Genomic DNA, 25,703 nt, shown 5'->3' on the forward strand with positions numbered 1-25,703 from the left:
TTTGGTGAGGGAATAACTGGCATGGCAGTATTCACAGGTGTCCCTTGACGTCTCACCGAAAGATATCTTATTGAAAATGGGTTCAATGGGACCCTGCGAGTATCCCCTGGCCTGGGCAGACTTGCCCAATGTTATTGCCATGCATTTGGGAGCAAAAATCATGCAGTGTTTTGTATTTAAAAAAACTAAAGACTTAGGGATGTTTGGCGTTCCTAGATACATTTACAACAAGGGGGTTTCTGAGCAGTTGAATTGCTGAAAAATGCAATTCTCAAATCACAGCATAGCTTTTTAATGGTGTTCCCCAAAGCCTCAAGCTTTCTGATGATGTATACTTCTATGTGGTATCTCCTGTTGATCAGCTGAATCCCCCTAAAGATCCTATATCCCTCTAGGGGTTAAATGACTATCAATGAAAAATTGTTAATCTGCCAATTGATTTACCAACGAATCATTTTCATAACAACTCCAGCTCTAAAAGACATTATGAAGCAGTAGGACTATCAACCTAAATTATGCAGGCCCTTCACATTATACCTGCTGTATATTAAAGCCTTAGAGAATCAAACAAATAAAACGAAATAAAGTTGTGTAGCTGTACAAGACAGTACTAGGAACGACATCCACCTAAAAAGCTTAATTGGTTACTCTGTATTCACAGTGCCACTTTACTCAATCGAGTGCAACGTTTTTCACTGCATGCATAATGATGTACATGGTGGTGTACTGAAATCACTACAGGAGAACAGCTGCTTCTTATTTATGTGCTTTGTTTACAACTGAAACAACACATGCGCAGTTGCGTCATTGCTGCGTAACCTTATCAAAGATCGTCTATAACGGTAGAAGTTGTCTCCTTAAGCTTTTCGAAGGCGCCAATAGTCGCTGTTGGTACCAAGAAATGTGGGCAGAGTGAGAGCTCTTTCGTTGGACAAGAGTGAAGACAAGCAGGATCTCTGAGAGAAAATGTCTCCGCTAGCAATGTCAGGCAGAAGAATAGTTACATCTTTGGTTCGGCATCACTCTCTTACAAGTGCGTTCAAACCAACATGTATTAACTCATTTTAGATAGCTAGGTTGTACTGACTGAAATGTTTCTGTATCGGTGTTGTAACGCACGAGTGTCACTAGCAGTCAACAAGCTAGTTGACGTTAGCCAAGTAGCCAACTTCATGGGGTTAGCTATAACGTTATGTTATGTATGACGTTGGTTGACAAGGTACCTGAAACTGGTTCAGGAAATGATCGTTTTACTTAACGTGAGTTACGGTTGTGTGCCGGTTTGAGTGCACATTCATTCAAAAGCTTTGCACGTGTAACTGATAACGTTACACTCAGTTGTCACTTTATTAGCTACACCGAGCTGAAACAAATACAGGATACATCAGCGTGTCTCTAAAACAGTTCAAACTAAAACTGAATATCATAATCTTCACAAAGGTAGGCTTATTGCAGGTATGTTATAAGACTGCAGTAATCATTTGACGAAATTCAAATAATGACATTTATGCTTTAGTTTGTCAGCTTTGTAGATTTTGTTAATGCGGAATTCAGTTGTGTCTTCTAAGGACCTAAGAAAAGGTCGTAAATCATGTGTTGTAATGAAATTACATTGTTTTACAAGCAAGGAGGACATATTAAATTGACAGATTTGTAATTAAGTTTGGCTTAAAGTCCCTCAATATATTGCAGAACCATGCAGGTTTGTGGTATCTGTGTTTTAATGCTTATGCTCAGTGCTTATGTTAACTCTTATGATGCAATCCCATCTGTGTTTCTACCTAGCTGAACTCATTGCAAACATGGATAAGAAAGCAACCTGGGACCGTTTCTATGCTGAGAGCAGCAGTGGGACAACCGCCTTCAAAAACTTTGAGTGGTTCTTCGGCTTCGATGCTGTCCGAGACTTCATTATGCCCCTCCTGCAGACCAAGTCTCACCCAGATGCTCTGCTGGAAGTCATGGATATGGGCTGTGGCATTTCTGCTTTAGGGCCCTGTATTTACAGACACTCTCCTCTCCCGGTCCGAGTCACTTGTGCAGACATTTCTCCCATAGCTGTGCGACTAATGCAGGAACACGTCCAAGCCAAAGCCATTCAACCTCACAATCTTTCCTCTCAGCTTGAGTTTGTAGAGCTGGACTGCACACAGCTTCACAAGCACTATGGCTGTAGCAGTGTGGACCTTATAGTTGATAAGGGAACCACAGACGCCTTGTTGAGGTCTAAGGAAGGGAAGGGGAAGGCAAGTCTCATGCTGAAGCATTGTTTGAAGGTGTTACGGAGCTCAGGATCTCTGCTCCAGTTCTCCGATGAGGACCCTGATGCCAGGCTGCTGTGGCTGGAGACTGAGGCACAGGAGCTGGGGGTGAAGGCAGCAGATGTTGGGGTGCAGGAGGTTGGAGAGCTAAGGGGAATGACTTACTACTGCTACCAAGTTACTCCTCGCCCTATTGTATAGCAACTTTCTGGATGGTCATACTATTTAGAGTAAATTATTTAACATGATTGTAAAAAAAGTGTCTAAAACAAGAGAAATGTGTGTAATGGTGGATTATAATTACGCATTTAATCCACATACATCTGTGTAATAAAAATCTGTCATTCATAAGACACAAATACACAGACAGACAGTTCAGTTATGATAATGTTCAAGTACATTTTAAGAGTTGGAGGTGCCAAGATTTTGCAGTCCTACTCTCTCATTACTTGTTATTCACTGCCATCTACTGGCCAGCAGACTGCCTACAGCAGGGGTGTCAAACTCATTATAGTTCAGGGGCCACATGCAGCACAATTTGATCTCAAGTGGAACGAACCAGTAAAATCATAGTATAATAACCTATAAATAACGACAACTCCAAATTTTCCCCTTCGTTTTTGTGCAAAAAAGTACAATCTGAAAATGTTCAAATTTGATCTTTTTACAAAACATCCTGAAATTTCTTAAGAAAAGAAGTTGCAATATCAACAATAGTATGCCTCAGTTTATCATTTACACACGTGCATTACAACTTACAGATCACAGTGTATCTACATAGGCACAAAACATTTAGTCACAGGTATCTGGAACAGTATTTTACTTTATGATCAAAACAACTAATTTTTACACCAGATTGGACCCTCTGGCGGGCCGCATGTTTGACACCCCTGATCTACAGCATGCCATGTTGTAGACACAACGTTTTTTCTGTGTGAGGTAGTTCACTGTTCCCTCAATGGACTAAGAAAACACAAGTAAATATATATATATATATATAAATTAATAAATGTATATATTAATAAATATATACATATATACATGGACGGAGAATTGAGGACAAACCGTCAGGTATTCAGAGACAATTGGGGGACCGGGGAGTGACTTGATTATTTTTCATTAGCCTGTGATGAAAGCACAGATGCATCTGATACTGCACAGCTACTGATTTTTTAAAGAGGAGTTGAGGACGACATTGACGTAACAGAGGAGCTGCTTGACCCAGTAGCGGTTCTAGACCAATATCACTAGGGGGGCCTGGCTGTGGCCAAGTGTTTTGTCAGAGGGGCACATTCAACCCGGCACAAAAGAGAAGAAGCAGTGTTCAAGGTTCAATGTTGTTAGTTAAGTATAAATAATCGCGCACAACAAAAACAATACTATGATTGATATGTTCCTGACTAATTACAGCATCTCTCCAGTGATCAATCATGTTATTAGCAATGTCATTTTCAGCCAGGCCATTTTCATACTGGACACGTTGTGTGAGCGCGGTATGGGTGTTTTTATTTAAGTTCCCATGGTAATGAGTCAGACCGTTCATACTAGTGATGGGATTTACTGAAAGATTCGGCTCTTTTGGCTTGGCTCTCTTAGAAGAGCCTGCTCTTACGGCTCCCAAATGGCTCTTCATTTAGTATCACTCGGAGCCTTCTATTTTAGCCTAATTTAGCAATTATATATGGTTTGTGTGTTGGTCAGCAATTTCTCATTCAGTGTTTTCGTTACTAAAGAAAATACACAGTTACTAGTGTTAAACATTTTAATCAAATCTTTGTACCTGGCCTGTACCACTACACTCGCTGTCTTTGGAGCGTCTGACCCCCCTTCCTTCTTTCACATAATGGTATGATCCTAGTCTGTCCTCGCATGGGATTGGCCGCATGGTGGTGTGCCCATCAAAATAAAGTCCTGCCCCTGCCTGGATCGTATTAAAAAAATCAGTGCTTTTAAAAAAAATAGCATGAACATTGACTACTGGTTATTTTTCATATCTCATATCAGCATTCTTTATAAACACACAGTAAGGGACATATTTGGCCAAAAAAGAAGGTTACATTTATAGCGGCTCAGAGAGGAACATGTGTTGGGCTCACGTGCGCCCTCTTCAGTGCGGCAGAGTACTGTCTGCCTCACCTGGTGTCTTTACACTGTGGTTGATGTCCCATCAGCAAGACTAAATATGTTACACACATACATTACATACATTAACTGGGCTGTAGAAAGTCAGGACGCATAATAAAAGTGTCTGTAAACATTATATTGGCGACATACAGAGAGATAGCATCAGGCACGCGCCAAATGCATGCGCTCAACCTAGTTTGCGAGGGATTGCGCAATCCGAGGGGAGGGGAGGCTCGTCGCTGCCTCAACTCGCATCTCTCCTGTATCTAACAGAGGATATGCAAATTCAGCGATATTCACTATAAATATGATAAAAATGATTGGAATCATACAGAAAATGCAGTTATAGCACAGACCAGTGGATAGGCTACATTTATATTTGTTTTATTGTTATTAGTTTTTTTTACTTTTCATGGTGACTTAAACAAGAACCAATTGAGGTCAACACTAAATGACTCCCACTTACGTGACATTTTACGCATCTCAACCACTGCCCTCAAACCAGACCTGACCAAACCAGACCAAAATTCATATGTTTTAAACTTTAATGATAACAGAAAACTTTGCATTACTTATAACTCCTGATTAAAATGAACATGAGGTAGAGATATGTATCAACTTCATGGAAGTTTAAGGTATTCCATATAGTTTGTTCAATGTTATCCGACTCTCCAGATATGAATGAAAGGCATAATTGTGTTTTCAGAGTTGTGCATGCCTGCCTGAGTGGCTTATATTTGGTTAGAATATAATGGTTACTTTTGTCCATTAATACTGTGTGAGTTATTCAAATTAGATTTTATTTTCTCCTGAAATAAACATACGTTTTTTTACCCAAAGACTCGTTTGAAGCAGTGATGTTGAGTAAACAATTTGCGTCCAAATTTGTAAGTTATTCATGAAACTCAGTAAAGAGTTTTCCTGAATTAAACAAATATCCATATACATGGTTGTAACTGTGTTATTGTATATTTTGAATGACATATGAATCTTCTCATTTTATCAACTAATTTCTTAAATATCTGAATGTGATAGATAATAAAAACACCATACCATACCATATTTCAAATTGCAGGTAAACTGAGCTCTTGAAGTTTTTGTGAGGGAATTATTGCGCAACACTGCCCTCTGGTGTTTGCATGAGTAAATTGTTGTGATTATTAAATAAAAAGTAAAGAGTAAGAGTAAAGTAATTTATTTAATTTTTAGTCCAAAGATCTTCAAAACCATTTTCACTATAAATTTACACACACACACACACACACACACACACACACACACACACACACACACACACACACACACACACACACACACACACTTAATTCCAATGTATTGAATAATGACTGCCACTAAAAAGAAAGATATATATATATATATATATATATATATATATATATATATATATATATATATATATATATATATATATATAGTGCAAAGAGTCATATTACAATAGTCATCATCAAAGTGCACTATATTCCTGAAAATATTTTAAAATAAGTTGAAGAAGGTCACTGGCTCATCATCAACCTCTTCGTCCAGCGTGGCGCTCTCACAGAAATGTGGAGGGATGAGCTGTTGAGGGTCCGCTATTCCGATGACATTGTTGAAAAAGCTGAAAAAACAGGAAGAACACATGATGATATACCAGACTAAAGCCATGGATGCTACTATAATTTACTGGAACCAGGAACACAGAGGCTCCAGAAATAAAACCACAAATTGTTGTTTTTATGCTAAGCTAACCATCTCCAAAAGATATGTTGAGAATGCATTTAATCTTCTCATCTAACTCTCAGCAATAAAGGGAATAAGCTTATTTCCCAAAAGGTTGGACTATTCCTTCAAGATAAGTAAGCGCTCTTATGGCCTGCTGTATGTTTCATACAGTTGCATTTTATGTTTTGCTCTCACATATGAACTGTTTTTATGTTGTGTTGTTCACATCTCACTGCAAACATTTTGATTCTACATAACAGGACATACACAGATTTCACTAATAACTCATCATGGCTCTTTTCCATTTGCGCACAATACCAGTGAAGGCACTGACGCACCGAAATTAAAAGATGTAAAGTGTTATTGTATTCATTCTTTTAATATTTATTTTTCAAACTAGCTTCTGCTGAGAAATCTTCAAAACAATGTGTGAGTATGTGATGTGCATCCACTGACCTGGTCACCATCCATCCACTTTTACAGGTATGAAACAGAGTGGTGACAGGGATGCATCCAATCTCTGTGACGGTGCTCATGTACTTTGCTGCAGAAACAGAAGTGGATCACGAGTGAGCTGAGGCAGCACAACCAGACAAGCAGGTTCAAGAGCATAGACGGAAGAATCACAGTAAGTCATGTGCTACAGTACACAAAATACCTGACTAACTTCCTCTAGGTTAGTTTTCTCTTACTCTACCTGTTTTGTTCTTCATTTGCAGCTCTCCCCCCCAGGAGTTGACCAAGACTCCCTGTCCGGGTCCGGAGGAGCTGCCTATCACAATCTGTCCCAGCAGGGAAGCAGTCTGTGGGATCGCCAGCGGATGGAAGTCTGCACTCAGTGACTTCTTGCAACATGTTTGGTCTTTGTTGTTAATCTTAAACATGACACCCTGGGGGAAAGAATGGCATTAAACCGTCATTTGTGTTGTCCATTGCATCTCCTAAAGTAAATATTGCTGTCATGCTGTTATTACCTGTTTGTAGAGTAGAAGTACATCAATGTGGAAGGTCTTATTCTTATAAGATCCAAACTCTTTGAGGCGGATGCGCATTCCCAGTGCGTCATAGGTGTATTTGGCATAGGCCATCAGCTTCTCATTTTGGGTAGACTTGGAAAATGACAATTGAACGTTTCTTATTACAGCGAGCAATACTTTGGCAGATTAATTAATCAAATTAGATTTATTTTGAATCGTAGTAATACAGTTTGTAGAAGTTTTGTTTACGCAGTTGTGTACGGAGTACAAACTTACCACAGAGAGGCTCCCAGTCAGCAGTGCTGGGGATGCTGTTAAAATAAGTATTTTATTATAAATGGAGTATTTACATCAAAGACGTGCTAAGCTTGCAAAAACAGAACAATACAATCAGCATTCAAAGAAAAACTTGATATACAAATGAACTCAACATCTCTTGTTATACTTACTGCATGGCTTTGGTCTCTGAGCTAGGCAGCCCACTGACAGGCACGCAAACAGGACAAGGACTCTCATGCTGTCTGACGGTCGAGGCACTTTCCTCTGCTGCAGTTTCACGGCGCTCACTTCCTTATAAACAAGTTGCTGAGGCTCTCAGTCTGCATCCACTTCCAGGTTTTCTTTGAGTCCTCAGAAGCTTTGCACCTGTCCTGTCAAAATAAAACAACCACCACTAATAATAATAAGGCCTGAGATGTTTATGTCCTGTCATTACCTCTCTCTCTCTCTCTCTCTCTCTCTCTCTCTCTCTCTCTCCCCCCTCTCTCTCTCTCTCTCTCTCTCTCTCTCTCTCTCTCTCTCTCTCTCTCTTGCTATGTCTTATTTGAGCATAGGCCTTGGTCTATTTAAATATTTAAAATGTGACTTCTAGGGAATTTAGAAGGGAGAATTTGAGGTTCAAAATAATTACCACACAAAGACATTTTTAAACCAAATGTTGTACTTTTGAAAATCAACAATTCAATTTGCTATTGTCACTGGACACTTGGCAAATGATAGTATGCAAGATGTATATTCTGTGAACTCTTAACTTCCTGTCATGCATCGCTTTTGCCTCAATATTATAATACTGTGTATTGTATGTTGTCATTACACACAGAGACAAATTGAAATATACACATTTGCTTTTTGTTCTTATATCTTTATTGATAGAAAATCACATGTAGTCACACATCAGCATATTGTTTTTAGAAAGAGAGAGTTTAATTTAATCCATTTGCAATATAAAAAACCTTCACAATTGCAGCTATACTAAACAGAAATATGTAAAAAATCAAAACATTTCTAATTCTGCAGAAATTGCCTAAGATGCTCCACTTAAGACGCTTGGATGACAATATCTTTCCACATATCAAAGCTTTGATTCAGTTTGTTTCGCTTGTTTTTATTTAGAATCATTAGCGAAAGGAGACCCTCAATGCTTGTTAAGCAACAAGCTGAAGAAGTTCTCTGGCTCCTCTTTATTGGCCTTCATCTCTGCATCCAGGCAGAAGTCTGGAGGGTTGAGCAGACCAGGCTCCAGAATCCCAATGACGTTGTCGAAGTAGCTAGAAAACAGAAAGACCATGACATAACGATCACTTGGCCTGTCTCCATCACACTGTCCTTTCTGCCCTACAGAATGATTGTTACAGTGTTGATGTAAATGTGCACTAACTTAATCATCATCCATCCAAACAGGTCAGTGTGGACCATAGAGGTGACAGGAATGCAACCGAATTCAGTGACTGTGCTCAGGAACTTCCCTGTAAGGTCGGAGATGAAAATAAATGTGTTAATAAACTCAGATGGATGAATAGACAGTTAATGCAGTTCTAACCATTACGTGCTGTCTGACCTGCTTTGTCGGGCATATCTCCCGTCCAAGTGTTGACCAGGAGTCCTTGTCCAGGTCCAGACGAGCTGCCCAGAATAACCTGGCCCAGCAGAGACGCATCTTTTGGGATTTCCATTGGGTGGAAGTCTCTCTTCAGAGGCTTCTTGTTGCATGTACGGTTATGCTTGTAAATCTCATACACGGTACCCTGATGGATGAAAGTTATGAGATGAGGATGCTTATTTTTGAATAATTAGACTTTTCTTCTTTCACACTTATTTTGACACCTATACATAATAATTAAATAATTCAAATATTATCCATTCAGGGTGAGAGGGAGGGACCAGGTAGAGTAACTAGACAGTCATGTGGTGCGCTGTAGCACATGACCTTCTGTGATTCTTTTGTCTAATCTGCATGCGCATGGAAAAACACAAATTGCAGAACAAGGAAGGTGTCCCAATTCTTTTTTTAAAAGGCACCATATACTGTAGAACAAGTTGATACAATTACTCTAACACCTACAATCGTCATGTTACATGACTTAAAGCACTTAAATCTGCACATTCACATGACAACATAACTACTACACCTGATTTTATTTGGATATAAATGCCCTTATTGTAAACTCTAACACATAAACATTAAAGATTATGGTTTTCTTGATGAAATAATAAAAGGACTCCACATGTTAATCATTTGCAAGGTCCACATACAATTTGAACTCCCATAATAATGTAAGACTGCACCTCTGTGGAGCAACTCTTAAATGATGTGCTGTATTTCCTTTTTGTATGGATCCCTTTTTTGATCGAAACAATAACAGAACTTGAATTTATACTCCTAGCTTTGCTCCACTATTTAATACAATTATTTTCTTTGTGTTTTCACTTCTGATTAGAAGCGACTGCACTCTAAAATAAATATTTTTGAATGTTCATGTCAATGCTTTGGTCACCTCTCTGTAGAGCATAAGAGCGTCATAGGTGAATGACTTATTCTCATAAGTCCCCAACTCCATGACCCGCACCCGTTCTCCCAGTGCATCGTACAGGTATTTGCCATAAATCCACAAATTTTCCTTCTGTGTGGACTGGAGAAAGGTCATGTTAGTTTACATCTTCCTCTTTCACATATTGTACCGTATTTTCCGCACTATAGAGCGCACTGGATTATAAGGCGCACTGTCAATGAATGGTCTATTTTCGATCTTTTTTCATATATAAAGCGCACCGGACTATAAGGCGCATTAAGCGAAACAAAACAGTCAGATAAGTCAGTCAAACTTTATTAAACGTGTTCACAATAACTCAACATTGTTCAAACGTTAATGAGCGTATTCACAATAACTCCCAACCTTGTTCAGTTGTAACACGTAAAAAAAACAGTCTGATACCGCGAAATGGTCTTCTTTACTTGGCGCAGGTCATCTTCTTGCTTCCTCCACTTCCGTACCATTGATTCATTAATGTTGAATTCTCTCGCAGCTGCTCTATTCCCATGTTCTACTGCGTGACTGATAGCCTTGAGTTTGAAGTCCGCGTCGTAAGCGTGTCTCTTGACAGGTGCCATTTTGGGGTCCTTATACACACACACTGTAATATTATGGTGAAGCACAGTATGTATTACTCCGCGACGCGGACTACGGTAGCCGTAATGCTGCAAGCGGTGTGGCTTTGTAGTTTACCAAAGTCGTACTAAAACATTTTGACAGAGCGCCGTGTACCACACAAAATCGCTTCGTGATCAGTAACCACAACCAGAATTAATCCATATATAAAGCGCTCCGGATTATAAGGCGCACTGTCGCTTTTTGAGAAAATTAAAGGCTTTTAAGTGCGCCTTATAGTCCGGAAAATACGGTAATTGTGCCTAGTCATTCTGCTCAGGTCCTGCGTCACGGCGCTCATATAACACAAAATAAATACTCACAATAGAGAGGGCTCCGGTAAGAAGAGGAGGACTTGCTGTGTTATTGAAAAAGATGTGTGAAATTATAACATCGCATTGCAATTGACACAGTAAATAAATAAGCTTGATCCCTGTGAGAGTAAGCAATGGGATTGACAATGCACACATTCTAAAATAGCATAAGAAATAAGAGAAATGACAACAAACACAATCACTTTTCTCTCTCTGTTATTTTTACTTACAGCATGGGTGAGGCTTCTGAGCCAGGCAGCCTGCCAGGAGGCACGATAGTATTAAGAGTATCATACTTATGGCTTTCACGCTCCTGTTGTCAGGCAGCCACAAACACTCTGGTGCTTGAACAAGCAGTCACTTCCTTATAAATACGGACACTGAGGCTCCCGGAGAGAGACCTCCTTCCAGGTTTTATTTGTAACCGTAGTACTAAAGTCATACACTTGAGGGAAAAGGGTCATCATGTTCACGTGCAGATAAAAGGCCATAAGGGCAATAACATCCCTCTTCTCATGACACCTGCTCTACTTCATGTTCACTATAGGCTGGTTAATATTTTTCATGGAGGACAGACGAGTGTGCGTGTAACTGTTAAGGAATATTGTAAAAAGTTTCAAATACATTTTGCAAAAATACATTACACTAAGTTTTGTATGTAGATGGAGTGTGAGGTCTGTGCGCAGTGTGTCAGGGGTAAAGAATGTTGTTTGTGACCACTGAAGGCGGAGGCTAATGAACCCTGAACTGGATTTTGGCAAAATGGAGGGGAGGATCACATGCACTTAAAGTTCATGAATTACATCAGTGTCATATGATGTGAAGGTGTGTGAGAACCTGCTAGTCACATAATAATCCACGGCACTGGTTTAATCTATTGAGCGCATCATTGATATAACAGCATTGCTTTATACATTCACAATGGTGTTTTCCCATTTGATAATAATAATATTTACATTTGACACAGTAAAGGTTGAGGTAATGCACTATAGGTAACCTGCAATCATGCAGTTTTACTGTATATATAAGAAAGGAATAATTCATTTTCTCCTTCATTATTGCAACACTCGTACACCCATGTGATAGGGTTAAAGGGGAATAAAGCAGAACCATTCTTAGTTATCAGAATTGGAAATTTTGAACAAACGCTTCACAACCGTCACCTGACTGAACTATGGTATCTTAAGTAATAATAGAAGAGTAGCAGAAGCTACAGGGTATCAACCTTGTTGTGTTTGTATTGGGCTTGTGCAATCACAATCCAATTGTGTCTGAATAAAGATCTTATTCATTTGTAACCTGCTTACACACATTATGAAAGTCACTTCTGATGTTGGCAATGTCTACAAGGTTATTATATATACACTTTTGCAACACATAGTCAACACCACATGTGTGCAGCCAATCCAGTTAGACAGCAATCCAGTCACATAGTGAAGAGACAGTGATTCATTACAAAAACATTGTATTCTTTTTTTTTATTATTCATTACAATTGAAACCACACTGAAGTACAATTTAGCTGTGGCAGTAAATCATATGTTATTTTTGGAAGTTTTTGTGAACAAAATGTACGATTTTGTTTTGGCTTATGATTCAGCTTTTGCAGGCACTTGACCAATCCGAAAAGTGAGTCCAAGTTTTAACCCTGTGGAGAAATAATCACCAGATATGTTCATAATTTAAATGTGTACTTACATTATGGAACTTTTTATTGATCGCATTTTGAGGGCAAAATGATGGAACAAATACAATAATTATCGTACATCTGGCAACGCTGTGTTTAACCCCCTGATGTAGTGTGTCTAAGGTTATCAGAACCACGTAGCTAAAAATACATCATTGATATCAGTTGTAATAATTGAAACTGGGGTCAATTTGGCTAAATTATGTAAACCTGTAAGTTTCAGAAACTTGCATCCATGGCATGTTACTCATGTTTTATAAGATAAAAAAGATATATATATATATATATATATATATACAATTTCCCCTAATTGGGAATACACACACACTCATACACAGAAACTCCACATCGGGGCAACTCCTCAAAGTGTCTGAGGCAAAGCATGTGGCTGTCTGACAACTGGAGGTAGTTTGAGCAGCTGGCAAATGCCATTACACTCCAGTCCATGTTGCTCTTCCAGGAAGTACCTGAGGCCTCTGGCAGCAAAATTGGAGGGGCCTTTGGGGATCTTGGTGGAGTGAATCTGGGGGTCAGTGAGGTAGGTCAGCCCTTTGCCATTGGCTGTCACCCACCCTGTGAAAAAAAAGGAAGGAGTTGTTCACAACTAAAAACACTTTTTTTGTTTTGTTTTTACATTAGGAAGAAGCGCAAACTTTCCCAAATAACAAGAATGCACCATAAGTCTTCACTAACACACACACACCTTGCAGGTCTACAACAACTTCCTGGCAGCCAGAGAGCAGGTAGGTAAAATGTCCAAAGGCGAGGCCGTATTCTGTAGCCTGGAAACTCTTATCCTTAATTCCAGTGTTGTTGGTCAGTTTGACAAAGTCTCCAAGCATGTAGGGCTCCACTGTTAGACAGCCCACAATCTCATTTCCATTCAGGATCTAGTCACAAGTTCAGAAAACAGGAGGGAATTATTTAAAGTATGTCTCATTAACGCAATTTATTAACATGGCTGTGTAGTAAAATTTTCTCTTGTAATTCAATGGCTTTATGATGTCTCTACAGGTAAATGGTATTTAGGGCAAAAGGGTCAATTTAATCCATACATTAGATAACATTTTCTTTGGGCCAGTACATTCAGGGAAGTGCAGAGGCCATTAAGAGAATACTCACCCCTAAGATATCATTTGTACCATAATTTCCCATTCTCAGTACATCCTAGACTAATTACCAACAACATATTGGCCGTACTAAAGTCACGAGAGTGATATTTCTAGCTGTAAACTGACAACTGAATGGTGCATTAGGGTATTAAATTAAAACTTCAACCGACACTGCTACAAGGCTGCTGCAGGCTTTTCTACACTATTCTGCCATCTGACACATCTAGTAAATGAAGTAAACCTTTCTGCATGTATTTGATGATTGGCCTCACCAGTAGCGCTTCCGAGGGAATGAAGAAGATCTGAGCCATGACTTCCTTGTCGTAAAGACTCTTGTTGAATTCAGTCACATAGTACTGGGCCGTCATCTGTCGCTCCACATCTTTCAGGTGAAACTGGATCTCCTTTGGCTTCAAGTAATCTTTGCCCACATAACTAAGGACATAAATACACAGACAAAGTGAGACTTAAAGTCATCTTGTTCAGGTTGTGCCTAGATTGTGGAGCCGCATACCTGCTTAGCTTTTCCTCCTGGTGTAAAAACTGCACCCATATCGTCGTTCTCTGCGTGCCTTTCATCCCCATCGGCTCCCCGATGTAAACGCACGTCTCCCTGGCTGTCCACAGCCCTGTGGCTTTGGAGAACTTTAAATGAAGAGCACCTAATAGAGATGACATGCAGAGATTAGTTACAAGCAATCAAATACTCACTCCGTGTTACCTCAAATTCTCTGAAGAAAACCTTTTTTTGCACGTCTCCACGGTAAATAAAGAATAAAAAAACTGAGAAAATTCTTGGGGAATTGAAGCAAATGGATGCCGGGTTTAACGACAGCAAAACTATATCAAAACATCCGTCTGTCATATGCTCACTGCATCCCAAACACATGCGTTTTTGCTGAAAACTATAAACACTTCCATATAAAAAGTCAGTGCGAGTTTGAAAGTGTAAGGTTTTAGCGAAAATGCATATGTTTAGGTAGTGTTAAGCACATGACTGGATATATAACACGAATGAGTTAAACAGGGACCCCATTTACTTCAATTCAACAAGACCGATTTTTTGTTCTTCAATAATTCAGGGTAACTGTGTGAGTAACTGATATACAAATGGTCAAGCGTGGCTAAAAAGATGTACTGATGATTTGGACTTAACTTACTGTGGGCAGTTCTCTGTGTCTTGGGTTTGAATTGTGTCTTGTCACTGTGAAGTCTCTTAAGCAGACATTCATTGCATACTCCAGCCAGTAGGGCTTGGTAATCCTGCTGCGACAACAAATACTGACTCTCAGGGACGACACCAGCTGCGGTGCTGTGCTGAAGGCAGCTGTAGCACAAGGGGTTCGTCATCTGAGGTACAGTCATGTTTTCTGAAGGAAGAACTTCACTGCGTTGGTGTCCACTTTGATGATCCTCCAGCATCTCAAATGAGCTCTCTGGGGAGATTTCAGTGGACGCACACACAATTTTTGGGTCAACATTAAGGCTCTCCAGAGGTCTGAATTTCCATCCCGATGTTTGTTTTTTGTGTGTGGGATCATGTGCTGAATCATTGCTTTTAGAATCAAGAGTTTCGAAGAGCAAGAAACTCCCATCAGACCCTGGTGACCATCTGCTTTGGCCGGTTCCTGATTTTGAAAGACAGCTTGGCTGAGGTTTTCCGTTTGTGGGGGAGTTCAGGTCAGCTGAAATTTTCTCCCATGACGACTTGGAACTGAAACTGTCACTAAGCGAGCTGGAGGTTGTTCTGAGAGCAAGCTTGGATAAGGATTGTGCTGCTCCTTCAGCTACTGACGGTTTCAGCGCCACACCATCGTCAGTCATCCAATCCTCAGTGCTCTGTGTCTTTATTCCAGCTTGTATCACTTCAAACTTCTCTGAATCACCACTCGCATTGGAGGAGGAAGTGGCGACTATTGCGGCTTTCGGAACCGTTTGAGAACTGACATCAGAGGTGCAACCCTGAAAGTCTCGCTTTTTGTTTTCATCAGCGGATCGTAGCATGCTGTCTGACCTATCGTCATTAACCTCAGTGGTCAGACAGCTCTGATTGTGTGCATTTGATTCACGTTCGACTGCCTTACTTCCTGTGAAGCCGCTGCTGCTGCTGGGCCTAGGAAACCCTGAACTACTCAAGGAGAAGTTCTGCCATGAAGAGCCATCATCTGTGCTTCCCTGAGTGGTACACAGGTCCGACTTCCGAGGTGGGTGCACAGCAGATGAATTTGAACCTCTCTGTTGTGGCTCCTCTCCTTTGGGTGACACTTTGCAGGCCTCAGTGTTACATTCTGTGCCGAGTGTACCGATCGGCTGTCCCAACTGCAGTTATACATGACCTCCCCCCATCTTTGGTCCCCTTACAGTTTGTGTTGGTCGTTTCGCACAGTAATGCATGATACTTTTGGAATCTCTGCATCACCTTGGCGAAACCTTCCAGAGTGAAATTGACCAATGTGTCTCTGATGTTTCTGTAGCTGTCGGGAATAAAAGACCCCTTGTCTGAATTATGGAAAGGTTCCACTCGCAAAAGAAGCTTGACTTGGGCGACCAGATGCATGATTTCAGCACAGAGGCTGTCTTTGTCATGGGTATCTGCATTGCAGTAATCATAGAAATTTGCTAAAGCTTTTTGGCAAGCTTGAGTTGCCTGCGCCACAACCTCCGTAGGAGTGCCAAGCCATTTGTGAGTGACAGTGAGAGAATAGGCAGCCTTCAGGAAGGTGAGAAGCTCCTGCTTGCTGGTGACCAGCTCACCATCTGCTTTGGTGAGCAGGCCGATTGCAAATGCCTCTCTAGCCTGCAGGAGGAAAGACTGCCTTTGAGAGGCAGGGCACTCCACTGAGAAACTGTACGATAACAAGCAGGTCCCTTGAGTTACCTGAAGAAGAAAAAAAGATGTCCGAGAGAAGCAGAAGAATCATTTAAGCAGCCATCAATAAGTACCATTTAAACCTCTTCAGAAGTGTTTTTGAAAACCCCTGATTTATGTCAACTGCCACAATAGAACAACTCACCACAGTGGTCAACACATAGAGTGAAGTGAACTGGGTGTATATCACCGCCATCTTAGCTGCCTGGGCTGCTGAAAGAAGACGATGACTCCAGTCCCCAAGTAGAGACTGCTCCAAACAACCAGTCAGACACAGTCAGGAAATTATACAAAGTCAACAATATAAGAAACATTGTTATATCAGTCAGACTTACCAAATCAATATCTGGATTAGTCCTAAAAGCATTGTAATCATCCTCATTCATAGACACCAATATGTTGGCCAGTATATCCAGAGAGGATCCAATGCCCTGTAAAATATTCAGAAATGCAGAGCAAGAGGTTTATAACCGTGTGGATATTGAGCATGCTTACAAACTCATAATATGGCAACTCTGATGGCAATATTGTGGTTGTGTCTGGGCTACCTTTTTATCAGGTTGAGGAAGTGCATAGTAGCCAACCACAGAGGCCCAGATAAGCTCTGCTGCCTCGAGCCACAGGCCTGAAACAGAGCAAAACAACAGCCATCAGGGTTCCCACACCTTCATAAACATCAAACTCAAGGACTTTTCAAGCCCACTTTACACAAATTCAAGGACCCAACATGGCATTGTTTGAGACACGGATCAAGGTTAATTACTGTGACAACACTGAGAATGTTTCACAATGACAACGTCCAGGCTTTACAGAAGCTCACATGACCGTCGCACTTTCCTCAAGGCCAGTGTTGAGTGAAACTTTGACGCAACTGCCGGAGACACACACATGTAGACAGTGGTGCATATTTAGAGAAAAAGATCTTACCTAGCTTCTGCAAAATCACTCCACGCACTTGAACACTAACTGCCTGCACAAGAGTCCTGTCACTTTCAGAGTGGTACACCCAAGAACCTGTATAACAAAGATTTTACTTTTATTTAGCTTGTAAAGAAAACAACACAATACATTATTAAAGGCAATTAAAGCACCTACCTGTGGCCCCTCTATTGGTAATCAAACTGCCCAGTATGTATTCTGCATTCTGTAGTTTGCCTGTAGGGAAGATGATTGTAATGTTATCCAGCTCTGTATAACACAACCACACAACAAATAGACGATGTGTAAAGATGTCTTTTCACATTCCCATGTTATGAGTTTGCATCAAAAACTTTATTATTTATTACAAAATATTAGGATGATGTATAAAGTGTTACTCGTCCACCCACTTTAGTGCCAGTAGCTTCCCACAAAACTAGGAATAGTAATGAAGTACACTCAACCCCACCCCTCACTGTACCAGAGTTAATGTAGACTCTGGCCTGTCGTATGACCAGCTGAGGGGCCACAGAGGTGTCTGGGTGGCGTTTGTGGAGCAGCTTGGTGATCTTCAGCAGTCGGCTGGACTCGTCTGTCCAGTAGAGGAAGCGGTCGACTAAAAAGACCACCGCCAGTGCCGTGCGTGCCTCCTGAGCCACGATGGAAGCCTTTAGAACAGCCTGGCAATACAGCAAACATATTTATTGAATATTTGTTTTCAGTAACACCACAAAGAAACCATTACTTAACTGAGTAATTGTTACCAATAGCTGAGTTAGGTGATTGCTGATGAGGTCACTGAGGTTGGTCTTGTCATTGGCACCGACCGACTGCTTGTACTGCCACTTCTCCGGCACAAAGGGCCACTTCATTTCCATTGCCTCCTGCAGGAGGGAGGCCAGTTCTGCACACAGCGAGTCTACAGAAAATACATGGAATTTCATAAATCCAAACAAAAGTGTGTGGCAGTGCAAAGATCAACAGGCCTAAAAACGTTGAAACCCCAAGTGTGAATAAAATGGACAATACTTGATAAACTTGAATGATTAGTCTCTTTTTTACTTTTCAGTCCTTTGCTTTGGTAGAGACGTGTTATGTGTGGGAACTGAAGGAACAGGGACTGGATCATACCGAGTTTAGAGCGAGGTTTAGAATGAGTTTGCACAACTAAAAAAGCATTAGCGAAAACAAATGGAAATTCCCTCAAATTCATGCCAACTACATGAGGGATTCGTTGAGCATTTGTAAAGAATGCCTTTGTTTATCCTTCTCAACACAAACCATGTGTGTGGATTTTATGTGAGCGTAATTCCACAAACAAATCTCTTTACCCAAATCCCAATCTGACTTCCTCCCATGCCAAATTAAACATTTAACAAATAGCACCATCATGTGTCTGACCTCTGCAGCTACAGTGGTTCAGCCTCTCTGCCTCAGTGGGCTGGCTGGACTGTCGAGATGCCACTGCTATGAGGCACTCCTCCAGTAATTCCCCCACCTCCTGGCTGTTCATTCTGGTAAACAGATGTTGCAGCTGTTGCGTGGGACGAAATTATTTTCTCCTTTCTTTGCCTCTTCAACCCTGTTACTGTATTATTCAAGAAGGTGGATCCCATAGAAAAACCAGACTGCTGTTGAGAAAGGATTGCAAATGCAGGTCTGTTTGTACATTTCAAAACATGAAAGATGAATGAAAAAAAGAAAAAAGAATCTAACATCACAAAAAGAAAGGCAATGCCTGTTTTTTCCCCCATAATAAAATCAAAATAGTGTCTTGTAATTTTATTATGGACGCCTACACCTTTGCTGATGTCCCTGCATTCCCTGTGAAAAATCAGTGTATAGCCCTTTAAGAAAGTTGCGATGTGTTTATTTAACAATGACTTACCGTGATAAATACTTTCAGTTTTACTTTCAGAATATTCTCAATATCACGTAGCCTACACACATTTTAAAAAGTTATATTACGTGTATGAAATTCTCTTAAACTCTAAATGCAATATGCATAAGTTTACGAATGTTTTGCTAAATACAGAATGAAACTACTGTAATTTGACAATAAAAAACAATCCACAGACGTCATTATTTTTTATGTCACTCCAGTTGAGCGTACTCTTTTACTATGATGTCTGATTGGTGACACAGCATTTTCATAAACAGTCAACTTTACAGAAAGTTACCTGCCTGGTAATGGTGGCACCAAGCTGCCTACCGTCTTGGTGGTTATCCTCTTCTTCCTGGTAAGAGCAGTACTTTACGGTGCTGCTTTCAAATGCTGTCGGATATATAGCAATTCCAATTTGATAGAGCTTGTTGAACGAGTGCTTGCACTCTTTAGGGATGTGTGATTACGGTATTACTCTACTTTCCACACCTCAGCAATGGAACTTATTTTGAAATGTCATTAAACAAATCAGTGTTTTACTTTTCATCAAATAAACAATAGTATATTTGACATTCTTAAATGACACACTGGATTCTATGTTTACGATTATCACTCACTTAATCATGCATAACCTGAACGCAACATGTGACATATGAAGGGAGCAAACCTGGAGCAAACCCCTATCATGAAGGTAGCCCCGTAAACTGTGGTAAGATATCTGTACATATTGTAAAATAATATCTGTAATATGTATTTTTACTGTAAACAAATATTTTTTGTTAGGATAAGGTACAACGCAATGCATGAGAATGAATATTTTCTTATCAACCTCACTATGATCTCTGGTTTAAACTAAAGTTAAACCACCATTTCTATTTTTAAGAAAGAAATGGAACTATATATATATATATATACATGTTTTATGTACATTTATTTTATGTTCATGTTTTTTATTATTATTTTATTTTGTATCCCTTAATTTGTCTTTATATGTATATGAATATATTTTCTGTACTTGTCATGCAGTTAAAAAATACATTTGTTAATTAATAATATATTATTCTGCCACTGCAGCAGCTGTCTGTCTCTTGTTTACTGAAATTAAACAAGTGTCATCCAGCCAAATGCACGTGAACACTCGATACAATGTTAAAATATATGAGTTGTATGAAATGGAAGCACAACTGGAAGTGATGGCATGTCTATGACTGACAAGACTCTTTGACATCCCAGATCAGCCAAGACAATGATGAATGATTATGTTGTGTAATGATGCAGCTCGTAGACAACAAGCATGTGCAGACTGTGGTGTTGCTGTGCTACTACCAACAGGCGGGACTGTGGCTCTGCAGTGAGCGTTATTGCTCCACAGCTGGATACATGAGCAGAAGGCTGGCACGCGGTCCAGCTGCTTCTGATACACCAACACACATCACATCCATAACTCGCTTCCGAACGCGCCAGGAGATGACTTGTGCGCACTGTAGGGTTAATGTACCGAAAGATTCCCCGTAGAGGCCATTCAAAAAACCGCCAGCTTCAACTCCGAAGAGGGATCCGAATGCATCTCTTCTGATGACTTCTTTTTCTTTTTCGATCATCGGCGCGTCTCTCTGCAGGACCCGGTGTTCCCACTCCGCAGCCAAACAGGCTTTATGAGTTCGGTGGTGCTGGTGATGTAACGCTTTTCCTCTCAGTACTCACTACGCAACTGTTAACCTGTCGCCTTCCTCTCTCAGAGCATGGGACACTTCAAACTCTAAAGGTAAGAAATGTGTCATAACTTACATGTTGGTTAACTGAGGCCACTGGAGATTTTTACGCAAGGTGGGTTTCAAATGTCTTTCTTTCTCGTCTGGTCAGGCACTTATATTCAAAGATAAACCTACCACAGTGTAATATTGCGTGGCTGCTGTTATTTGATCACTTGATAAAGGCTACATCTGTTTGAACATGTACTGTTGTATTGCAACAGTAGACACGATTATGGAGGACTTGTCTTCTTGCATCATCAGCCACAGCAATGTTAGAATTTCATGTAGAGTCATTCGGGAGTCATGTGTGTGCTTTGCACTTTGTGTTCTGAAAAAGTACTCTGTTGTGATCAGATTTGTGGAAGACATGGGTTGCATCCCACAGCTGCCAATTATGTCTACTAGTTGAACTCATTAAAATAACAGGTCAGTGCACAGTTATTAACAGAAAGAGTCGAAACACTGAGCAGAGTAGAGGAGGATGGAGGAACGCCTATTTCTAAAATTAGATTGAGGGAGCGGCAGGGTCTTTATCCTGCTTTGGCTGGGGGGGGGGGGGGGGGAATGATGGTAAACAAAAGTGTTTTGGAAAGTTATGGCTTAACCTATCTGGGAAGAGGAGGGGTGGAAGGAAGATAACTTGTTGAGGTATCCATCAAATGGCACGGACACTAACTTCAAGAATCCTGGCAGCTCATAACCATTACACACACACACACCTGTTTGCTGATGAGAATTTGCCTCGACGAGAGAGTAACACTGGAGGCCACATCTCAGCTCATTGTAAATCAGCCTTGGCTGCTAAATAAAAAAAGAGTGAGAGGTCAGACTTATCTAGCTTACTTCCTTCTACCAGCCGCCTCATTACCTGTTCTACACAGGCCACAGCTGTCTGATTGCAATGATTCAAGGTGATTTTCTCCCACCGCCCTCAAAGCAGCAGGGATTAGGAGGCATCTTTGACTGCCTGGGTTGCTGATTAATTGCTCTGCAATGTTTTCACTTATCCTTCACCCCTGCTTTATTCACCCATGTTTTGATGTCAGAGCTGTGGGATTTTAGTTGTAAGCTGTGACTGGCTGCCTCTCTGGACATGTGAAAGTCTTAGCAGCTCTGATTTTGCAGCCTGTCACATCCTTGTAGGAGGCAGAGAAGTCACTTTACTGTTTTTCAATGTGGTTGATTTGGCCGGAGCTGCCTGTTGCTGATTAACCGTACCTATTTTGAGTGTTGGACAAGCTTGCTTTGTGTGCACTTGCACATCGAGATCAGCATCTGATTCAGAGAATGCAAATGTGGAAGCCACCAACATCAGCCATCATATATGGTGGACAGATCTGTCCCCAATGCACAAATCAAGAAACAATTTATCCAAGGTCCATTTCATCAGAGCAAGGCTTATTTGATCAGAAGTTACCTCAATGTAACCCATGGCCTATGATGTCATACAGTGAAGTGGTACATGCAAAGATCTAGCGTTTTAAAAAAAGGAAAGGATTTCAAGGATTAAAAGTGCCTTCAGCATAGTGGTAAAATCAAGAAGAAGAGATAAAAAAAAATCTCTATTTCTCCTTTCTTTACTCCGCTGCCGCAGTGCAATTACTTCAGGCCTCTGGAGCGGCCACCCTTGATATTTAGCATCACTTCCAGCCACCTCAACCTGCAGCAGTGTTGCACTATCATGAAAGCCAAACTATAATTGGATCCATTGTGCATGGCTGCTGTTTTATGCCAAAGGAACAACAAAGCTGGGAGAAGGAGGAGGAGGAGGAGGAGGAAGGAGCTAAACTAAGGCAGAGCAGAGGGATATAGTGAGGAAGAGGGAAACAAAACTCAACCAACACAGGAGAAATTATTATTTATTTTTACAGAGAGCACACAGGAGCAGCAGTATAGCCAGACACGTGTGCTGGATGTTTGCCATCATTCGGGTGTTCGGCCTATGCACTTCTGTCCACTGCCTTCTCTATCTCACTTTTCATCAATTCCTCCACAGTCCCTGTGCAACACTCCTAATTACCTGAATCAACCTCTCACAGATTACATGCTGGTGCAAGTGACAACAGTGGTTCTACAATAACTGCACACAGAATGTATAAGTTTCTTCTTCTGAACTAGTGTTTGTTTTTATATAATGATTTTAAACACCAGACAAGATCATTTAAAGACATGCAGCATAGTCGGAGCTGGTCCCAGATTTAGTTTGACTTCCACTAACTTGGCAGGACAACAGTGATTGTAACATTATGTCAATAACTGATCTAATTGTGAGTAGATGTGACATCTCTTAATGCAAACAGGGTCACTTTTAGACTTCTCTCAATGGTTCAGTCTAGGAAAATAGTCATCTGTACTCTTTCTCTGTCCCTCTGGGATCTTTGTGTTCCTCTGTCACCTCTTCAGCTCCCATGAAAGGGCAAAGACCCTGTAAAATGTCAGTATGTCAATGCACTCTGCTCTCCTCACCTTTAAAGGCATGGTTAGAATGCAGAAGAGAGGCGACAGCAGAGGAGTGGGAGACTTAGGAGGGGAAGGTAGCTATTGAGGGAAAGGATCTGAAGAGCTATAAATCACACTGTGGCTGGATTAAATCAGTCAGGGGGGAAACACAGTAGTGGATGAGCCTGGTGGGAGGGCGGATCGAAACTCACTGGCAGCCGTATTTAAGATTGTGTAGTGATTATGTGAGGCAGTGAATTAGCAGTGATTGCATTACCATGATTAGTTGATGTTTTAGTCGACTGGCATCCTTCTGAGCTACAGGTATTAGGCGTGCCTCACTTTCAGAAAGAGAATCGAAATGTATTTGTATAACACCTGCGGTATACTGCAACTGCTATTTTAAAAAAGTGCATTAATTTCCTTACTTCTGCTTTCATACTGTTTTCAGGATCTTTATCTGAATGTGCATAATGAATGGTGTATTGACGGCAGGAAATTGTGGGGTCTGCTCAGGGATGCAGGCTGTTTTAGGAAAGAATGCTTAAACAGGAACTAGCCAGGGCTAACGCTATTTAAAAAAAGCCTGCAGGGGTAATTAAGAGGCTGGCTGGGTGAATGTGAAACTCCTAGCATACACACAAAACATGAAACTGGTTCAGAATGACTGTTGCATGAAACCACCAAATAGTTTTTGGAGCACAGCACTGACAGGCAGGAGGAAATGAAGCAGATAAACACTGCAACGCACAAATTAGTCTCCAGATGAACGTGTGCCCTGAATTGTGAAAATGAATGCAGCTCCGTGTTTCTGCGTGGAGGGTGGGCCTTTGGTACCTACGGGCAACTTAATTGTAGCTTGCTGTTTAAAGAATAATTTAACATTATGGTTAATATGCTTGCTCACTATTTTTCCTAGAATTAGATGAGAGAGATTAATACTACTCTCATATGAATTTACAGCCAGCAGCTGTTAGCTTAGCTTAGAAGAGGTTTATTAGGAAACCGTCGGAGACTCCAGGAAGTCACTGGTTTTCTTGGTTTTTGTATTGATTAAACACACAAGATATAAAATGTTAGGCAGATATAAAATGTTCTTACCCTTGGAGAAAGCCAGGCTAGGTGTTTCCCCTTGTCTGTGTGCTAAGCTAACCAGCTGCTGGCTCTAGCTACAGGCATGAGAGTGGTTTTAATCTTCTCATATATTTCTCATCAGCAAAGCGAAAAGTGTATTTCCCAAAATATTCTAGCTTAAAGATAAGAAAAACTGCTAAGATAAACTAATTTAAAGTTACTCGAAGTTTTCTGTTTCATTCTCTGTGGCGGCACCTATGGCGATAAGCAGTAACTGCAGGCGTGTTTTTGGATCTCACCTCCTAGAGTGCGCTTGTGAATTTTTCCTGGTATGTCCAATAAATAAATAATAATAAAGGTATTTTCCGAAATATCAAACCATTGCTTTTAAAGTACAAATTGTCAAGCAATCTATAACTTTTTCCATAATTCATGTTTTTCCCAACAAAAAAATATGATATCTGGTAAATGCATTCTTCTTGCAAACATGATAATTGATTTACTGTACAGTCATTTCATAGAATTTGTTCCCCCAAGTTGAAACACTCTGTAACAACAGGAAGTGAGATTCCTGACATCAGCATTGCAGAAAAGTAGAAAATGACTGTTATTATTAGACGGTTAGCAGGGGTGGCCTGGTTCATCAGAAACAAACTAATATTATATTGCAAAAGCTGATATATCACTATCTCTTTTACACAATACACTATGTGACCTCAGCCTTCACTCATGTCACAGCGTGTGTCAGGGAGATAACTGACTGTAAGAAAATCCTCTAATGTAGAGAAAACCCCACTGCGTATGAGATTGTAACAAGTAAAAAAAAGAAAAAAAAAAAAGAAGTACTGATACACTCTCCACATTTCACACACACCAACACACCCTTCCGGTATTTGTTATGAAGCAAACTTTCACATCTGGCAAAACGACAGAAGTTTGAGCAGGAAGCCTCAACACAAAGCAGTAAAAACAATGTGAAACATTGTTGTGTTTTGGGGCAGGAGGCAGATATTATAACAGCACATGGAATCCGAAGCAATGCCTTTATGTCTCACACGTTACACTTTTCATTTGAAGTCAGAAAGTTGAGACGTGAGATATGAGAGTGTGCCAGATGTGGAACAGGATGTGTGACTTTTTTTC

General features: G+C 40.5%; 5 protein-coding genes across 9 annotated transcripts in view; 2 read left to right on the forward strand and 3 right to left on the reverse strand.

Moving 5' to 3' along the window:
- The first annotated feature begins 893 nt into the window (after positions 1-893).
- On the forward strand, positions 894-2,694 carry cskmt (citrate synthase lysine methyltransferase). Of its 4 annotated transcripts, none has more exons than XM_029455011.1 (2): positions 894-1,033; positions 1,786-2,694. In XM_029455011.1, the coding sequence occupies exons 1-2, from the start codon at positions 967-969 to the stop codon at positions 2,460-2,462; spliced, it is 744 nt and encodes a 247-aa protein (XP_029310871.1). In that variant the 5' UTR covers positions 894-966; the 3' UTR covers positions 2,463-2,694. The 4 variants fall into 4 exon arrangements, with proteins under 4 accessions (XP_029310871.1, XP_029310874.1, XP_029310873.1 ...); XM_029455014.1 differs by lacking the exon at positions 894-1,033 and adding an exon at positions 1,040-1,259; XM_029455013.1 differs by lacking the exon at positions 894-1,033 and adding an exon at positions 1,275-1,455.
- A 3,138-nt stretch (positions 2,695-5,832) lies between these two features.
- Positions 5,833-7,785, reverse strand: LOC115023782 (ependymin-like). The gene is made up of 6 exons (XM_029455027.1): positions 7,534-7,785; positions 7,361-7,395; positions 7,082-7,216; positions 6,805-6,997; positions 6,564-6,651; positions 5,833-6,003 (listed from the first exon to the last, which is right to left on the reverse strand). The coding sequence occupies exons 1-6, from the start codon at positions 7,598-7,600 to the stop codon at positions 5,880-5,882; spliced, it is 642 nt and encodes a 213-aa protein (XP_029310887.1). The 5' UTR covers positions 7,601-7,785; the 3' UTR covers positions 5,833-5,879.
- A 424-nt stretch (positions 7,786-8,209) lies between these two features.
- On the reverse strand, positions 8,210-11,191 carry LOC115023730 (ependymin-2-like). The gene is made up of 6 exons (XM_029454945.1): positions 11,054-11,191; positions 10,833-10,867; positions 9,859-9,993; positions 8,922-9,108; positions 8,742-8,829; positions 8,210-8,631 (listed from the first exon to the last, which is right to left on the reverse strand). Exons 1-6 carry the CDS (start codon positions 11,115-11,117, stop codon positions 8,499-8,501), a joined length of 642 nt encoding a protein of 213 aa, XP_029310805.1. The 5' UTR covers positions 11,118-11,191; the 3' UTR covers positions 8,210-8,498.
- A 1,091-nt stretch (positions 11,192-12,282) lies between these two features.
- Positions 12,283-18,957, reverse strand: alpk1 (alpha-kinase 1; the record flags this gene model as incomplete). Its single annotated transcript, XM_029455349.1, is given in 14 exon segments — positions 12,283-13,082; positions 13,213-13,399; positions 13,894-14,056; positions 14,136-14,283; positions 14,782-15,928; positions 15,930-16,499; positions 16,636-16,740; positions 16,826-16,921; positions 17,039-17,115; positions 17,418-17,504; positions 17,586-17,645; positions 17,890-18,088; positions 18,173-18,327; positions 18,810-18,957. Coding segments are annotated over 14 exon segments (3,354 nt in total), but the record flags the coding sequence as incomplete, so codon positions are not given.
- A 1,690-nt stretch (positions 18,958-20,647) lies between these two features.
- Positions 20,648-25,703, forward strand: part of LOC115023498 (RAS guanyl-releasing protein 2-like) — a 33,957-nt gene continuing 28,901 nt past the window's right edge. Inside the window, exon 1 of one of the 2 annotated variants that reach the window (XM_029454522.1) lies at positions 20,648-21,058. The gene's annotated coding sequence lies outside the window, so the exon portion shown is untranslated. The remainder of the gene's footprint in view (positions 21,059-25,703) is intronic. The other variant, XM_029454521.1, reaches the window with a different exon arrangement.

The sequence above is a fragment of the Cottoperca gobio genome, chromosome 18 (assembly GCF_900634415.1).
Source record: "Cottoperca gobio chromosome 18, fCotGob3.1, whole genome shotgun sequence".
NCBI classification, from domain to species: Eukaryota; Metazoa; Chordata; class Actinopteri; order Perciformes; family Bovichtidae; genus Cottoperca; species Cottoperca gobio.

Coding starts and splice junctions, on each gene's coding strand:
- LOC115023782 (XM_029455027.1), bottom strand. CDS start 7,600: ATGAGAGTCCTTGTCCTGTTTGCGTGCCTGTCAGTGGGCTGCCTAGCT. Junction 6,652..6,804: donor GCAAATGAAGAACAAAACAG/GTAGAGTAAGAG, acceptor CTGTTTCTGCAG/CAAAGTACATGAGCACCGTC. Junction 6,004..6,563: donor AGTGGATGGATGGTGACCAG/GTCAGTGGATGC, acceptor CTGTTTTTTCAG/CTTTTTCAACAATGTCATCG.
- cskmt (XM_029455011.1), top strand. CDS start 967: ATGTCTCCGCTAGCAATGTCAGGCAGAAGAATAGTTACATCTTTGGTT. Junction 1,034..1,785: donor TCGGCATCACTCTCTTACAA/GTGCGTTCAAAC, acceptor GTTTCTACCTAG/CTGAACTCATTGCAAACATG.
- LOC115023730 (XM_029454945.1), bottom strand. CDS start 11,117: ATGATACTCTTAATACTATCGTGCCTCCTGGCAGGCTGCCTGGCTCAG. Junction 9,994..10,832: donor TTACCGGAGCCCTCTCTATT/GTGAGTATTTAT, acceptor ACCTTTCTCCAG/TCCACACAGAAGGAAAATTT. Junction 8,830..8,921: donor AGATATGCCCGACAAAGCAG/GTCAGACAGCAC, acceptor CCGACCTTACAG/GGAAGTTCCTGAGCACAGTC.